This window comes from Salvelinus sp. IW2-2015, linkage group LG13 (genome assembly GCF_002910315.2).
Source record: "Salvelinus sp. IW2-2015 linkage group LG13, ASM291031v2, whole genome shotgun sequence".
Classification (NCBI taxonomy): Eukaryota; Metazoa; Chordata; class Actinopteri; order Salmoniformes; family Salmonidae; genus Salvelinus; species Salvelinus sp. IW2-2015.
Genome location: NC_036853.1, coordinates 40,500,401 through 40,518,450, shown reverse-complemented (window position 1 = coordinate 40,518,450; position 18,050 = coordinate 40,500,401). Strand labels below are relative to the sequence as shown.

At 41.6% G+C, this 18,050-nt stretch overlaps 1 protein-coding gene across 6 annotated transcripts; it reads right to left on the bottom strand.

The window, feature by feature from the left end:
* Window positions 1–4,981: 4,981 nt before the first annotated feature.
* Window positions 4,982–18,031, bottom strand: LOC111971465 (ras-related protein Rab-35). 6 transcript variants are annotated; one of them, XM_070446272.1, is made up of 8 exons: window positions 17,601–18,031; window positions 16,050–16,797; window positions 15,742–15,912; window positions 15,208–15,258; window positions 14,923–15,046; window positions 9,111–9,235; window positions 7,563–7,687; window positions 4,982–5,519 (listed from the first exon to the last, which is right to left on the bottom strand). In XM_070446272.1, exons 3-8 carry the CDS (start codon window positions 15,800–15,802, stop codon window positions 5,370–5,372), a joined length of 636 nt encoding a protein of 211 aa, XP_070302373.1. In that variant the 5' UTR covers window positions 15,803–15,912; window positions 16,050–16,797; window positions 17,601–18,031; the 3' UTR covers window positions 4,982–5,369. The 6 variants fall into 6 exon arrangements, with proteins under 6 accessions (XP_070302373.1, XP_023854020.1, XP_023854018.1 ...); XM_023998252.2 differs by having other exon boundaries at window positions 15,742–16,797; window positions 17,597–18,031; XM_023998250.2 differs by having other exon boundaries at window positions 15,742–16,797.
* Between the last annotated feature and the right edge of the window lie 19 nt (window positions 18,032–18,050).

Here is an 18,050-nt window from a genome sequence, read left to right as displayed (position 1 = left end):
AAAATTTATAATTTAACTAAACTAAATCAAACAACCTTTCTGTTCAAAATAAATAAAACAGATCTGATCACTACACAGGCTCAAGGGAAACCTGGGAGGGCGGGTCTTCCAGCGCCAGTACCCCTTGCAAGTCTTCAGATGTAAAATCCTTAAGTCCCAAAAGCGTTTTTGCTGCAGCCAGAAAAATGTCCAGTTTCTCAGACTTCTTTGACACTTGTGCCGTACAGTTTATAACTGTGGTAATGAACGCCACAAAATCCACTTTTGTAACACACGGGGTGTCTTTTGACTGGCAGCAAACATTTGTTACAGGCTGTGGTGCATCCACTACCATATCTTCACTAGCATCACTTGTTTTCTTAATTATTTTAATCGCCTCTGTATAGGAGATTCGATTGACTGCTCTAACTTTTGCCACCTCAATCTCCTTCACCCTTACAGGGCACTCCAGGAACTCGGGATCCTGATTCCCACCACAATTGCAACACCGWCWTCCTTCTACACACCGTTCAATATACTCTGTCCATCTGCGCACACTTGAAACATGGCCAAATCCTTTAAAATTCTTACACTGCAGTGGTTTGGGGACGAAAGCTCTTACGGTATACCTTTTATAACCAAGCTTCACATGCGTAGGTATTTGCTCTTTGTCAAAAAACAAAAGGACCTACAGACTTTCTTCTTTTTCTCCAATTACCTAACYGGTCAGACGCCGGGCACCAACCACACCAGGAATTCTCTTCAGGTATTCAACCTGAACATCAGTCGTCACCCCTGAGATGACTCCTTTGATGGGAGGGACAACTCTCTTCTATGATATAATGGTGTTCACAACAATTGTATTTCACCACCTACTGTGCAGGTGGATAATAAGGATCCCAAAAATGAAGACCAAAAAATATGGGTAAAAAATATATCAATATCATACAAACTATCAAAAAATAAATTAACTAAACAAAACCAACGTGCTTTTCTGTTAAAAAAAGAGAAAGAATTCTAATCAGGTTCCTACACAGGCTCAGAAGACTCCTGTGAGGGTGGGACATTTCCTAGCGACAATAGTCCTTGCAGTGCTTCTGCCGTAAAGTCTTGGAACCCCAAAAACTTCTCGGCTGCAGATATAATGATATCCAGCTTCTTGGACTGCTTAGACACTGTCGCTGAAAAACATCACCACAGCATGATGCTGCCACCACCATGGTTCGGGCTAGGCCACTTAGTACATGTTGACTGCATGATCTTTACAAATWTCATGTGATCAAAGGTCATCAAGTTTTGACTGCAAATTATAGATGTACTGACAAGATACATGCCTTTCCGCCCTAACAATGGGAGTCGTTGTCCACAAAGCGGCATGGCGGCCTGTCTAGCTCCCGCCTATCCTTTCTTTGGATTGGTGGATACATCTCATTATTGTAATACTTTWAAAAATATTTCGATAGAGGATTGTAACATCAACCGCCTGTATTCAATGGAGAGAGATGCTATGCTACTAACCTCATGCCATGAAAATGTATAGCCATCTCGAAACAACTCCGATATAAAGTGTTTCTTCTCAAAGTTGCCGGGATGACACGTGTCCTAATTATATCAGTACACTCATAACAACTTTACGAATTTACGCGTTACAAAACTTCTATTAGATCAAATAAACCTCATGTAGTAAATATGCCATACTTTTTTTCTGTTGACCAAATTCAACACTCTCTCATTGACCTCCATACAAAAACTCATTGCTTGGTGGGCGAAACAATGAAAAGGGAGACAGATTTTCCGCTGAGTTCAGCCTCTCTCTTCCTCTTCCTCTCTGCTGCAGTATGTTTCTAAAGTTGCTCTTCACCAATTGTCACGTCCTGACCATAGAAAGCCTGTATTTTCTATGGTAGAGTAGGTCAGGGCGTGACTAGGGGTGTTTAGTCTAGTTTATTATTTATATGTGGGGTTCTAGGTTTATTTTTCTATGTTGGTGTTTGTGTATGATTCCCAATTAGAGGCAGCTGGTAATCGTTGTCTCTAATTGGGGATCATACTTAAGTTGCATTTTTTCCACCTGTGGGTTATGGGATATTGTTTATGTTTAGTTGCATGTTCGCACTGAATTGTCGTCACGGTTCGTTTATTCTTTATTTGTTTTTGTATTTACTTAAGTTTCACTTRCATTAAAATATGTGGAACTCAACATACGCTGCACCTTGGTCCGACCTTCATTATTATGAACGACGTGACACCAACTTCATCGTGTAGGGGTTCCAAGAAGATGGCGGCGAGTGCAGATGTGATTTTATCTTGCTCCGAATAACCTTAACTTTTATCCCTCTCAAATGTAACAAAACTTGATTTATAGTAAACACAACAGAGAACAACGCTCAGTAGACTGCTAACTTGATCTGAAACTTGGCAAAATGGAAGAAAAAAATGTGTGAAACAGCAAAGGAAGAAGGCAGTTGCTAACTGACCACTCATACACTGGAGAGAAACAGCCACCTGACTCCTCAGGAGAAGAAATTGAGAAATCTGGACATTRTGTTGATTCAGAAACTAGTCATATGATATAATGTGCATTTGTATTTTTTAATTTGTGTAATCCCTCTAGCTGTTCTATTTTTTGTGTTTTGCATGTTAATGTTTAATAAAACATGTATAACACAAATAAATAAAAAATTCAAGAAAAATATAAAAAGAAAACCAACTTCATCCGGCAGCTATAGCCTGCATTGTGAGTGCATAAGCCTACAGTACTGTAGGTCTCATGAGTAGTAGCCTACAACTGCAAAGTTTTTTTTAGGACATTACATTTACTGATGCCCAGGACATGGCTACTAGCAGGTGGTATTATACACTGCAAAAAAATATTAACGAACAATGTAAAGTATTGTCCCCATGTGTCATGAGCTGAAATAAAATGTTCCATACGCACAAAAAGCTTATTCCTCTAGAATTTTGTGCACAAATTTGTTTACATCCTTGTTAGTGAGCATTGCTCCTTTGCCAAGATACAGGTGCACCTTGTGCTGGGGACAATAAAAGGCCACTTTAAAATGTGCAGTTTTGTCACAGAACACCACAGATGTCTCAAGTTTTGAGGGAGCCTGCAACTTGCATGGTGACTGCAGGAATGTTCACCAGAGCTGTTGCCATAACCCGCCTCCAATGTCGTTTTACAGAATTTGGCAGTACGTCCAACTGGCCTCACAACTACAGGCCATGTGTAACTCCACCAGCCTAGGACCTCCACATCCGTCTTCTTCACGTGCGGGATCGTTTGAGACCAGCCACCCAGACAGCTGATGAAACTGGGTTTGCACAACCGAAGAATTTCTATACAAACTTTTAGGAAACCGTTCAAGGGAAGCTCATCTGTCCTCACCAGGGTCTTGACCTGACTGGAGTTCTGCGTCGTAACCGACTACTTGTGGGCAAATGCTCACCTTCGATGGCCACTAGCACGCTGGAGAAGTGTGCTCTACACTGATTAACTCCAGTTTCAACTGTACCGGGCAGATTCATGACGTTGTGTGGGCAAGCCGTTTGCTGCCCCATTGTGGCAGTGGGGTTATGGTATGGGCAGGCATAAGCTACGGACAACAAACACAAATGCATTTTATCGATGGCAATTTGAATGCACAGAGATACCATGATGCCATCACCTCATGTTTCAGCATGAAAATGAACAGCCCCATTGAGCACGTTTGGGATGCTCTGGATCAACGTGTACGACAGCGTGTTCCAGTTCCCGCCAATATTCAGCAACTTCGCACAGCCATTGAAGAGGAGTGGGACAACATTTCACAGGTCACAATCAAGAGCCTGATAAACTCTATGTGAAGGGGATGTGTTGTGCTGCATGAGGTAAATGGTGGCCYCACCAGATACTGACTGGTATTCTGTTCCATGCCTCTACATTTTTTWAAKGGTATCTGTGACCAACAGATGCATATCTGTATTCCCAGTGTCACGTTCTGACCATAGTTCTTGTGTGTTGTGCTTGTTTTAGTGTTGGTCAGGACGTGAGCTGGGTGGGCATTCTATGTTGTGTTTCTAGTTTGTCTGTTTCTATGTTTGGCCTAATATGGTTCTCAATCAGAGGCAGGTGTTTTGTGTTGTCTCTGATTGGGAATCATATTTAGGTGGCTTGTTTTGTGTTGGGGTTTGTGGGTGGTTGTTTCCTGTCTTTGTGTTTTCTCTGCACCAGATAGGGCTGTATCGGTTTGCCACATTTGTTATTTTGTATTGTTGTAAGTGTTCACAGTTTCGTTTTATTAAACATGTTGAGCACTGGCTACGCTGCGTGTTGGTCCGATCCCTGCTACACCTTCTCTTCTCGTGAAGAGGAGGAAGGCTGCCGTTACACCCAGTCATGTGATATCCATAGATTAGGGCCTAATGCAATTATTTCAATTGACTTATTTCCTTATATGAACTGTAACTCAGTAAAGTCTTTGAAATTGTTGCATGTTGCGTTTATATTTTTGTTCAGTGTAGTTACAGTTAACGATCTAGTTAATGTGTTTTCCACATCCTCTTCCCCAAATTAATTAGCCTATGATATTAGATCCATATAAAGATGTATGTAATTCATCTTCATTCAAAAAATATATATCTGGTTAATTCTGGTCCTATTTTGACTAAGCCTCTCCCATGAGCTAAGCCTCTCCCATGGAATATTCAATATATGGGCCCTTTAAAAACAAATTCAAAGTGTTGTGATATTGGACATAACCCAAGTTTGTTTTCACATGGTTTTATGCCTTTTACATTTTTTCCCGTAAGTAGGTAAGTGCCCTAATTGTCAACATTGAAGCACTGGCACAAACGGACTTTAAGGGATGGATATACTAGACAATGTGTATCATACACACTTTGGAATCTTGTGTTAATTTACCACAAAAAAAAAGGTAAACAAGAGGGTAATGGGGTTCAGCATTGAAATACTGAATAGGTTTTAGCAATGCTATATTGCATATAAAAAGGCACACACAGATTGAATTTATTGCTCACTTTATTTAGACGTTATATTTGTCACATGACAGTCTTTTTCATTACAAATAAGACATATGCATCACACTCTAATCACTTTTGAAGTCATTAGTGTATTTCCTAAATTAAGGGTTTTAATAACAGTTTGACACGTTGGGGATCCAGTTTCCTTTTTAATGATAAAATGACATTAATATACATTCATAAAAAATAACTGCTAGGGTAAAAATTTGGCACGTAACAGTGGTTCTCTGTCCTTAACCTCTTGTAATCTTGTCTCAGTGCAATGTCAARATGTAATGTCCTGGCTCTTTCACATGAGCGCAGACACTTTGGATGCTCGACTCTCCATTGGTCTGTCCTGTTCTTAGAYAATCTCCTCTCGTTATCCCTCAGCAACACTTCTTCCCCCTCTTCCTCCTCTCTCTGTGTCTGTGAGAGTTGATGTCAACCGTTTCCTTCTCTCGTTCCCGCTCTCTCTCTGCACGACTCTGACTCTGCTTCTTTGTCCGAAGGACCATGTGAGTGAAAGCCATAAACATCTGAGGGAAGGAGAGGGGGAGAAATAGAGGGGGAGAGGGGGAGAAATAGAGGGGAGGAGCGGGAGAGGTAGAAGGCAAAGGAGCGAGACAGGGTAATGACTGTAAAATACATACACACCCTGATACATACAGTTGAAGTCGGAAGTTTACATACACTTAGGTTTTTAGTTCATTTAAAACTTGTTTTTGAACCACTCCACAAATGTCCTGTTAACAAACTATAGTTTTGGCAAGTTGGTTAGGACATCTACTTTGTGAATGACAAGTAATTTTTCCAAAAATTGTTTAGAGACAGATTATTTCACTGTATCACAATTCCAGTGGGTCAGAAGTTTACATACACTAAATTGACTGCCTTTAAACAGCGTGGGAAATTCCAGAAAATAATGTCATGGCTTTAGAAGCATCTAATAGGCTAATTGACATAATTTGAGTCAATTGGAGGTGGAGTTTTTAAGGCCTACCTTCAAACTCAGTGCCTCTTTGCTTGACATCATGGGAAAATCAAAAGAAATCATCCAAGACCTCAGCTAAAAAATTGTGGACCTCCACAAGTCTGGTTCATCCTTGGGAGCAATTTCCAAACGCCTGAAGGTACCACGTTCATCTGTACAAACAATAGTACGCAAGTATAAACACCATGGGACCACGCAGCCGTCATACCGCTCAGGAAGGAGACGCTTCTGTCTCCTAGAGATGAACGTACTTTGGTGCGAAAAGTGCAAATCAATCCCAGAACAACAGCAAAGGACCTTGTGAAGATGCTGGAGGAAACAGGTACAAAAGTATCTATATCCACAGTAAAACGAGTCCTATATGACATAGCCTGAAAGGCCGCTCAGCAAGGAAGAAGACACTGCTCCAAAACCACCATAAAAAAGCCAGACTACGGTTTGCAACTGCACATGGGGACAAAGATTGTACTTTTTGGAGAAATGTCCTCTGGTCTGATGAAACAAAAATAAAATGTTTGGCCATAATGACCATCGTTATGTTTGGGGAAAAGGGGGGAAGCTTGCAAGCCGAAGAACACCATCCCAACCGTGAAGCACAGGGGTGGCAGCATCATGTTGTGGGGGTGCTTTGCTGCAGGAGGGACTAGTGCACTTCACAAAATAGATGGCATCACGAGGAAGAGAAATGATGTGGATATATTGAAGCAACATCTCAAGACATCAGTCAGGAAATTAAGCTTGGTCACAAATGGGTCTTCCAAATTGACAATGACCCCAAGCATACTTCAAAGTTGTGGCAAAGTGCTTAAGGACAACAAAGGCAAGTTATTGGAGTGGCCATCACAAAGCCCTGACCTCAATCCTATAGAAAATCTGTGGGCAGAACTTAAAAAGCGTGTGCGAGCAAGGAGGCCTACAAACCTGACTCAGTTACACCAGCTCTGTCAGGAGGAATGGGCCAAAATTCACCCAACTTATTGTGGGAAGGTTGTGGAAGGCTACCCGAAAACGTTTCAACCGAGTTAAACAATTTAAAAGGCAATGCTACCAAATACTAATTGAGTGTATGTAAACTTCTGACCCACTGGGAATGTGATGAAATAAATAAAAGCTGAAATAAATAATTCTCTCTACTATTATCTGACATTTCACATTCTTAAAGTAAAGTGGTGATCCTAACTGAACTAAGACAGGGAATTTTTTCGAGGATTAAATGTCAGGAATTGTGAAAAACTGAGTTTAAATGTATTTGGCTAAGGTGTATGCACACTTCCGACTTCAACTGTACCAGTACACACGGAAGTGCTATTGTTTGGAAAAGGAGTGGCCACCATGACTAAGGTGAAATAAGATAACCGTTTTAGAGTATGAGAGATGACCATAGTCACACTTCTTATAACACACAGCCCAACTCATAATTCCCTGTGAGAGACATATCAAGTCTCAAGCTCAGCTTTCCAAAGACAGTTCGGGATATTTGAGGCTTAGTTTTATTTTTGACGGAGCGGACTATTTTTATTTTACTATTATTACTAGGACGAAGTGAATGAGGTACACCCTGGGTTTAGAACATGGCTGCTAGGCTCACCTCTTCCACGTTGATATTTTCTTTGGCACTCGTCTCAAATACCCGGACGCCCACCGACTCCCCGAAACGCATTGCATCATGGGAGTCCACCTGCTTCTTTGAGGGGTCGTCATTCTTGTTCCCCACTGAGGGAGGGCGAGAGAGAGAGGTGGGGATGAATGAAAGATGTTGTTTTGGACAGCACAGTACACTACATGACCAAAAGTATGTGGACACCTGCATGTCAAATATCTCATTACAAAATCATGCCAAATCTGCTATAACAGCCTCCACTCTTCTGGGAAGTCTTTCCACTAGATGTTGGAATATTGCTGCGGGGACTTGCTTCCATTCAGCCACAATAGCATTAGTGAGGTCGGGCACTGATGTTGGGCGATTAGGCCTGGCTCGCAGTTGGTGTTCCAATTCATCCCAAAGGTTTTCTATGGGGTTGAGGTCAGGGCTCTGTGCAGGCCAGTCAAGTTCTTCCACACCAATCTCGACAAACCATTTCTGTATGTACCTAGCTTTGTGCACGGGAGAATTGTCATGATGAAACAGGAAAGGGCCTTCCCCAAACTGTTGCCACAAAGTTGGAAGCACAGAATCGTCTAGAATGTCATTGTATGCTGTAGCATTAAAATCTAATTTCACTGGAACTAAGGGGCCTAGCCCAAACCATGAAAAACAGCCCCAGACCATTATTCCTCCTCCACCAAACTTTACAGTTTGCACTATGCATTGGGGGAGGTAGCGTAATCCTGGTATCCCCCAAACCCAGATTCGTCTGTCGGACTACCAGATGYTGAAGCGTAATTCAGCACTCCAGAGAACGAGTTTCAACTGCTCCACAGTCCAATGGTGGCGAGCTTTACACCACTTGGCATTGCACATCGTGATCTTAGGCTTGTGTGTGGCTGCACGGCCATGGAAACACATTTCATGAAGCTCCCGACGAACAGTTATTCTGCTGACGTTGCTTCCAGAGGCAATTTGGAACTRGGTAGTGAGTGTTGCAACCGAGGACAGATGATTTTTACGGGGTCCAGAACTTGGTGGTCGCATTCTGTGAGCTTGTGTGGCCTACCACTTCGCGGCTGAGCCGTTGTTGCTCCTAGACGTTTCTACTTCACAATAACAGCACTTACAGTTGACCGGGGCAGCTCTAGCAGGGCAGAAATTTGACGAACTGACTTGTTGGAAAGGTGGCATCCTATGATGGTGCCACATTGAAAGTCACTGAGCACATCAGTAAGGCCATTCTACTGCCAAGGTTTGTCTATGGAGATTGCATGGCTGTGTGCTCAATGTTATACACCTGTCAGCAACGGGTGTGGCTGAAATAGCCYAATCCACTAATTTGAAAGGGTGTCCACATACTTTTTGGATATATAGTGTGTGTCTATCAGTTCACAATCAGCCATAACATTAACACACTGGACTGGAAGTCAAAAGTCATTCCTCAGTGATTTTCCTCCTTAATAATTTTCTATCCATTTGTCCAATCTACTCTATTTTGCCATCTACTTTACTCTTCATCCATCCATCATCTCAGCACACCAAACTCACCTAGGATCTTACAGACGTTGTCACAGTTCTGAGTGATCTCATTAAGCCACCTCTTCACATTCACAAACGACTCTGGGTTGGTGACGTCATAAACAATAATCACACCGTGGGTATTTCTGTAATACCTGGTAGGTAAAAGGGGAAAATAGCAAAGGACTGTAAAGAGTACTGTATAAAACAGGAAATCGCTACATTGTTTTTCGGGAGATAGTTATTGTTGGTTGGCACTCTGCCCAGGCTGGTATCAATTAGAGGTCGACCGATTATGATTTTTCAACGCCAATACCGATTATTGGAGGACCCCAAAAAAGCTGATACCGATTAGTCGGACGATTTTTATATATGTAATAATGACATATACAACAATACTGAATGAACAATGAACACTTGTATTTTAACTTAAAACATAAATAAAATCTATTTAGTCTCAAATAAATAATGAAACATGCTCAATTTGGTTTAAATAATGCAAAAACACAGTGTTGGAGAAGAAAGTAAAATTGCAATATGTGCCATGTAAAAAATCTAAAGTTTAAGTTCCTTGCTCAGAACATATGAAAGCTGGTGGTTCAATATTCCCAGTTAAGGAGTTTTAGGTTGTAGTTATTATAGGAATTATGACGCGTCGACTATTTCTCTCTATACCATTTGTATTTCATATACCTAAGACTATTGGATATTCTAATAGGCACTTTAGTATTGCCAGCCRAATCTCAGGAGTTGATAGGCTTGCAGTCGTAAACAGCGCTGTGTTTCAAGCATTGCTAAGAGCTGCTGTCAAACACAGCACAGTTTGAATGAATGCTTACGAGCCTGCTGCTGCCTACCACCGCTCAATCAAATATCAAATCATAGACTTAATTATAATAAACACAGAAATACGATAGGCTTGAAGTCATAAACAGCGCAATGCTTGAAGCATTGCGAAGAGCTGCTGGCAAACACAGTAAAGTGCTGTTTGAATGAATGCTTACAAGCCTGCTGCTGCCTACCACTGCTCAGTCAGACTGCTCTCTCAAATCATAAACTTAATTATAATATAATAACACACAGAAATACGAGCCTTAGGTCATTAATATGGTCKAATCCGGAAACGATCATTTCGAAAACAAAACGTTTATTCTTTCAGTGAAATAAGGAACCGTTCCGTATTTTATCTAATGGGTGGCAACCCAAAGTCTAAATATTGCTGTCACATTAAACAACCTTCAATGTTATGTCATAATTATGTAAAATTCTGGCAAATTAGTTCGCAACGAGCCAGGTGGCCCAAACTGTTGCATATACCCTGACTCTGCGTGCAATGAACGCAAGAGAAGTGACACAATTTCCCTAGTTAATATTGCCTGCCAACATGAATTTATTTTAACTAAATATGCAGGTTTAAAAAAAATAATACTTCTGTGTATCGATTTTAAGAAAGGCATCGATGTTTATGGTTAGGTACATTCGTGCAACGATTGTGCTTTTTTCGTGAATGCACTTTTGTTAAAACATAACCCGTTTGGTGAAGCAGGCTGTGATTCGATGATAAATTAACAGGCACTGCATTGACTAAATGCAACGCAGGACAAGCTAGTTAACCTAGTAATATCAACCATGTGTAGTGATTATGTTAAGATTGATWTTTTTTAATAAGATAGGTTTAATGCTAGCTAGCAACTTACCTTGGTTCCTTGCTAAWCTCGCGTAACAGGTGGTCATCCTGCCACACAGTTTCCTCGTGGAATGCAATGTAATCGGCCATAATCGGCGTAACAAAAATGCCGATTACAGATTGTTATGAAAACTTGAAAAATCGGCCCTAATTAATCGGCCATGCCGATTAATCGTCGACCTCTAGTATTAATAGCACTTAACTGAGTTAATGACTAAGCTAAAGACCCTGGGACTAAACACCTCCCTCTGCAACTGGATCCTGGACTTCCTGACAGGCCGCCCCCAGGCGGTAAGGGTAGGCAACAACACGTTCGTCACGCTGATCCTCAACTCTGGGGCCCCTCAGGGGTGTGTACTTAGACCCCTCCTGTACTCCCTGTTCACCCATGACTGTGTGGCCAAACTCAACATCAAGTTCTGACGACAACAGTGGTAGGCCTGATCACCGACAACAATGAGACAGCCTATAGGGAGGTCAGAGAACTGGCAGTGGGGTGCCAAGACAACCTCCTCTCCCTCAATGTGAGCAAGACAAAGGAGCTCATCGTGGACTACAGGAAAAGGCGGGCCGAACAGGCCCCTATTCTCATCAACTGGGCTGTAGTAGAGCAGGTCGAGAGTTTCAAGTTCCTTGGTGTCCACATCACCAAAGAACTATCATGGTCCAAACACACCAAGACAGTCATGAAGAGGGCACAACAAAACATTTTCCCCCTCAAGAGACTGAAAAGATTTGGCATGGGTCCCCAGATCCTCAAAAAGTTATACAACTGCACCCTCGAGAGCATCCTGACTGGTTGCATAACCATCTGGTATGGCAACTGCTCGGCATCTGACAGTAAGGCGCTACAGAGTGTAGTGCGTACGGCCCAGTGGAGGAAAGCCCATAAAATTGTCAGAGACTCCAGTCACTCAAGTCATGGACTGTTCTCTCTGCTACTGCACGGCAAGCGGTACCAGAGAGCCAAATATAGGACCAAAAAGCTCCTTAACAGCTTCTACCCCCAAACCATAAGAATGCTGAATAATTAATCAAATGGCCACCAGACTATTTACATTGAACCCCCTATTTGTTTTGTACACTGCTGCTACTCACTGTTTATTGTCTATTCATAGTCACTTCACCCCTACCTACATGTACAAATTACCTCAACCAACCTGTACCCTCCCACATTGACTCTGTACCGGTACCCCCTGTATATAGCCTCGTTATTATTACTTTTTGCTTTAAGAAAATATTTACCAAATTAACTAACTCTTCTTGAACTGCACTGTTGGTTAACTTCTTTGATATAGGGGGCAGCATTTTCACTTTTGGATGAATTGCGTGCCCATAGTGAACTGCCTCCTACTCTGTCCCAGATGCTAATATATGCATATTATTATTACTATTGGATAGAAAACACTCTGAAGTTTCTAAAACTGTTTGAATGATGTCTGTGAGTATAACAGAACTCATATGGCAGGCAAAAACCTGAGAAAAAATCCAAACAGGAAGTGAGAATTCTGAGAAGGGTCGATGTTAAAGTAATCGCCTATTCAATTCACTGTAATATATGGATCTGTTTGCACTTCCTACGCCTTCCACTAGATGTCAGCAGTCTGTAGAACGCTGAATGAKGCCTCTAGTGTGAAGTGGGGCCGGATGGGAGGTGTTTCAGTCACTGGTCTGGCAGATTGCCAGTTCTTGCTCACGCGCTTTCCTCATGATATCGCCTTGCGTTCCATTACTTATACAGACATGAAGAAATGCTCCGATTGGAACGTTATTGGATATATATGATAACAACATCCTCAAGATTGATTCTCTACTAAGTTTGACCAGTTTATTCGACTTGTAATATAACTTTTTMAAGTTTTCGTCRGAATTTTGCCTGCATCTGCGRGAGCATTTGGACACGCAAAAGTAGCTAAGTAGCAAAAGTAGCTAATTGGACATAAGTAATGGACATTATCGAACAAAACAACYATTTATTGTGGAACTAGGATTCCTGGCAGTGCATTCTGAAGAACATAATCAAAGGGAATATTTATGATGTAATTTCGTATTTCTGTTGACTCCAACATGGCGGAGAAAGGTTGTTAAATCTGAGCGCTGTCTCAGATTATTGCATGGTGTGCTTTTTACGTAAAGTTTTATTTTTTATTTTTATTTTTTAAATCTGACACAGTGGTTGCATTAAGAACAAGTGTATCTTTAATTCTGTGTAAAACATGTATCTTTCATCAAAGTTTTTGATGAGTATTTCTGTTATTTGACGTGGCTCTCTGCAATTACTCTGGATATTTTAGAGGCATTTCTGAACATGGCGCCAATGTAAACCGAGATTTGTGGATATAAATATGCACATTATCGAACAAAACATAAATGTATTGTGTAACATGATGTCCTATGAGTGTCATCTGATGAAGATCATCAAAGGTTAGTGATTAATTTTATCTCTATTTCTGCTTTTTGATACTACTATCTTTTGCTGGGAAAATGGCTGTGTTTTTCTGTGGCTATGTACTGAGCTAACATAATTGTTTGGTGTGCTTTCCCCGTAAATCCTTTTTGAAATCAGACATGTTGGCTGGATTCACAACATGTGTAGCTTTAATTTGGTGTCTTTRATGTGTGATTTCATGAAAGATTGATTTTTATAGTAATATATTTGAATTTACAAAAATTACATTTTTTCTGGATTTTGGCCAAGTGGGACGCTACCCCCCTATCCCAGAGAAATATAAGGGCTTGTAAGTAAGCATTTCACGGTAAGGTCTTCACTTGTTGTATTCGGCGCATGTGACAAATAAAGTCTCATTGATTTGACTATAAAACTGAAAAAATCTGAAATTGAGCCTAAATCTTACAGTAACCAACTGTGGTGATAAACAGTGTTTGTATTGATATATTGACTTARAGTCGTGGCCAAAATTTGAGAATGACACAAATATTAATTTTCACAAAGTCTGCTGCSTCAGTTTGCCATCATACAATTTGCATATACTCCAGAATGTTATGAAGAGTGATCAGATGAATTGCAATTAATTGCAAAGTCCCTCTTTGCCATACAAATTAACTGAATCCCCCKAAAAACTTTTCCACTGCATTTCAGCCCTGCCACAAAAGGACCAGCTGACATGTCAGTGATTCTTTCGTTGACACAGGTGTGAGTGTTGACGAGGACAAAGCTGAAAATCACTCTGTCATGCTGATTGAGTTCGAATAACAGACTGGAAGCTTCAAAAGGAGGGTGATGCTTGGAATCATTGTTATTCCTCTGTCAACCATGGTTACCTGCAAGGAAACAGGTGCTGTCATCATTGGTTTGCACATAAAAGACTTCACAGGCAAGGATATTGCTGCCAGTAAGTTTGCACCTAAATCAAACATTTATCGGATCATCAAGAACTTCAAGGAGAGCGGTTCAATTGTTGTGAAGAAGGCTTCAGGGGGCCCAAGAAAGTCCAGCAAMCGCCAGGACCGTCTCCTAAAGTTAATTCAGCTGCGGGATCGGGGCACCACCAGTACAGAGCTTGCTCAGGAATGGCAGCAGGCAGGTGTGAGTACATCTACACGCACAGTGTAGAGAAGAATTTTGGAGGATGGCCTGGTGTCAAGAAGAGCAGCAAAGAAGCCACTTCTCTCCAGGAAAAACATCAGGGACAGACTGATATTCTGCCAAATTACAGGGTTAGGACTGCTGAGGACTGGGGTAAAGTCCATGGCCAGGAAATTCCCCAGACCTTAATCCCATTGAAAACTTGTTGTCAATCCTCAAGAGGCGGGTGGACAAACAAAACCCCACAAACTCTGACAAACTCCCAGCATTGATTATGCAAGAATGGGCTGCCATCAGTCAGGATGTGGCCCAGAAGTTAATTGACAGCATGCCAGGGCAGATTGCAGAGGTCTTGAAAAAGAAGGGTCAACACTGCAAATATTGACTCTTTGCATCAACTTCATGTAATTGTCAATAAAAGCCTTTGACACTTATGAAATGCTTGTAATTATACTTCAGTATTCCATAGTAACATCTGACAAAAATATCTAAAGACACTGAAGCAGCAAACTTTGTGGAAATTAATATGTGTCATTCTCAAAACMTTTGGCCACGACTGTATAGCTTCTATACGTGTAGATAGATCATTGATATAGATGATAGATTACGTTGAAGTGATGGTCCTGAAGCGTTCCTGGCCCGCCGTGTCCCAGATCTGCAGTTTGACTCGCTCCCCGTCTATGTCCACCGTACGGATCTTAAAGTCCACACCAATTGTAGTGATGTAGCTGCCTGCAGGCCAAAGCAGAGAGGTTAGAAACACACACGCACACACCACATGCTAGGCACACATTCACAATCTTGAAAAAAATATAGAAAACACAGTTCCTAACCACTCACACARTCACATTGTTTAAAGGTATATACTGACCAGATAGAGAACAGCAACTCACCAGAGAAGGAGTTATCTGCAAATCGTAGTAGTAGACTGCTTTTCCCTACATCTTGAACAGAGAGGTTAGACAGGTATGAGAGGTTAGGTGATTAGGCCTTTCTTCATTCACTTCTGAGTACACAGTATCAGGCTACTTATTGTCCTATTACAAGTAGCCAACATACAGCAAGCTATATATCTACATCATGGGTAAATGTTTTAAAATCTATCATATTGTCTGAAGAGTTAGCGACAAATAAGTCTACTTCGTCAATCATCAGAGSTGTAAGCTTGGTGAGTAAGTGAGGCATGTTCATCATAATCACCCAATGATTAAGCAGATTGACTGATATTTGCTGTGTTACTAAGGAGATTAAAACAGTAACATTAGCCTAATCCTTTAAATCACAACTCACAAAATATGACCTGCCTGCTAAACATCAGTGTCACAGCACAGCTACACTTGAATTACACTACTATTTTAACACAGACAGAGTAAGCACTAAGGGACCACATGAACATTGTATGAAGATGGAAGTTAAGATGCACTGACTGGAGTCTCCAATGATGAGCAGTTTGAAGAGATGGTTGTAGTCCTTTCCCGGGCCCGCCATTTCTGCAGACAGTGCTGTTGGTTTCAGTAATCCTCTCCCAATAAATGCAGTTCCACAGGAACAGTTTCCAGTCTTCCCAAATCCCAGGATGAAACAGTCTCCCCCCTATGCTACCAGTTCAGAATGGAAGATGTACAGAAAACATCCTCAAAACACTTCCATTGCAATTTCATTTCCTGTTGATTTCCCAGATCAGTTCCAGTCCACTCCAGAATTCTTATTCAATATTACAAACTAGTTCTGTTACCAGTTAAATCAAGCATTCCGTTGTCGTGCTAAGGCCTCGGTTAGTTCTGGTTCCACCTCAGTTCCAGTTCCTCCCACTAACTCCAGTAGGGGATTCCTAGTTCATTGCAGCACCACATTCCAACTCATCACAGGTTCACCTAAGTTTTCTTTCCACCAGTCCAGTGCAGAAATGTGTTTTTCCCCCTTAGTTGGGCTGCAGTGACAGATGTCGAAGGACTTCTGACACTTTAAACTCTACACAAGGGCAAAGAGACTATCCTCATCAAATTGCGGTCTGGCAGAGTCAGTCACTTCCTCTATGAMCGTCTGAAAGTGCTCATAGTTGTTGGTCTGTGTCCAAGGTAGATCGATTGTTGTTGCTTGATTAGCTAATACTTAGATTCCAGTGGGTAGCCCATGGATGTAAGGATTCACGTCACTGCTCTTCTCAGTTACCACTCTTYCAAATCCCACAGTCTTGCTGTCATCTCTGCGTCAAGTTATCACGCACCTCTTACAAGAAACAAAATAACAGGCAGAGGGGCCTGAAGGGCAGGACAAGCAGAGACCGAAAGCAAAAATCTGAGAGGGTGAAGTACGTCCTCTTTCAATCTACAGTCCATGCAACGTTTTCATCCATTGAACTGCTTCGGTCTCAATCCCTTGGTTTCACTTCCTCTCTGAGCTATGGGAAGAGAAATGTTGGGCGCCTTCACAGTATTTGGTTTGTTTCAGGCTTTCCTCAGCTCCCTTGTTTGGACCATACCCTGAAAAAGAACATCTGTATGGCACATTTATCAATGACAATATACAGGGACAGAGTGAGGAGACAACCTGTAGTCTGTCAATTCCCCGTGACGCATGCCAACCCAGTCCCTGTATGCAACCTCCCTTCCCTGTTCACTAGCATAGCTGTCTCTCTAACTGTAACGTTTCCAACCTTTTGCCCTCTCTCCACACACATTAAACATAGACCTATATGAACCACACCTATATGAAACAGCCTGCATATATGGTTGAAGGCGTAATGGATTGGGAAGAGGTTTAAAACAAAATGTCGGGTGAAAGGTTATAGTGTTAAATAGTAGAAAGCGTGTATCAGAAACATAATTTTTCWTTGATATTCACTAAGTGACCAAAGTATTTTTAGGGACAGCAAAAGAATCCCTCATGTCTGTCCGCGTCGCCGATTTAGGGCGAAAGAATGGCAAGAACTGAGGACAGTTTCCCCCCCATAATAAACACATTAAAAAAGATGACATGTGGCGAAAGTTAGTTCTTGAAAATAATTCCTGGCACATTCGTACAAAGTTACAATATTTTCTATGGCTTCTTCGTCGTGATTATCAATGAAAACATTACTGAAAACACTGGGAAACTGTCCCTCCCTAGTCCCTACCGAAACCCACAATCGTCAGCTGTCTCAGGAAAAACAAGCTGGCTATGTCGCAACAATAACACACTTAGTAAATTAGCTACAATCGCAAACTAATCAAAAACAGTTGATGACAAACCACAATGTTTGATTTAATTTAAACCATAGACATGTGGGTTTACCACACTTACCTACCATGTAACCAGAGAACATTATCAGCCGCTAGGATCAGTAGTGACTGCCTGAGCTGAGGCTAGATTCGTTTGTATCCGGGATCGCTATTTGCTAGCGGCTCACCCACAGACGAAGTTAAAAGTTACTTTGTCATAAAAATGTAATGAGCGCAAAACACAACTCAGCTAGATAACGGTATAGGAATAATTCCTCGAGCGTAGCTAAGTTTCTATGCGCATTTCAAACGCGTCGTGCTACAAAATYATCAATAGCGATGATTTGTGCAGGTCAGTCGGAAAGAGAAATACGAGGATCTGTTGACCGTTCCGGGGGGATGACTCAGGAAAGGTCGGAGCCTTAGACTAGTCAACGGCCCGACGTCTTCAGGCCACACATGAGTGTTGTTGAGTCACTCGCATCCAAATCATGTGCTTCTCCCTCCTCTCTGTTCACCCCATCTCCCATCTTGCT

Excerpts from the sequence above, each read along its gene's own strand:
- LOC111971465 (XM_023998252.2), bottom strand. The coding sequence starts at position 15,802 with ATGGCGGGCCCGGGAAAGGACTACAACCATCTCTTCAAACTGCTCATC. Across the intron at positions 15,047-15,207 it reads TGCAGATAACTCCTTCTCTG|GCAGCTACATCACTACAATT; the intron begins GTGAGTTGCTGT and ends TTTGGCCTGCAG. Across the intron at positions 9,236-14,922 it reads TTCAGGACCATCACTTCAAC|GTATTACAGAAATACCCACG; the intron begins GTAATCTATCAT and ends TTTACCTACCAG.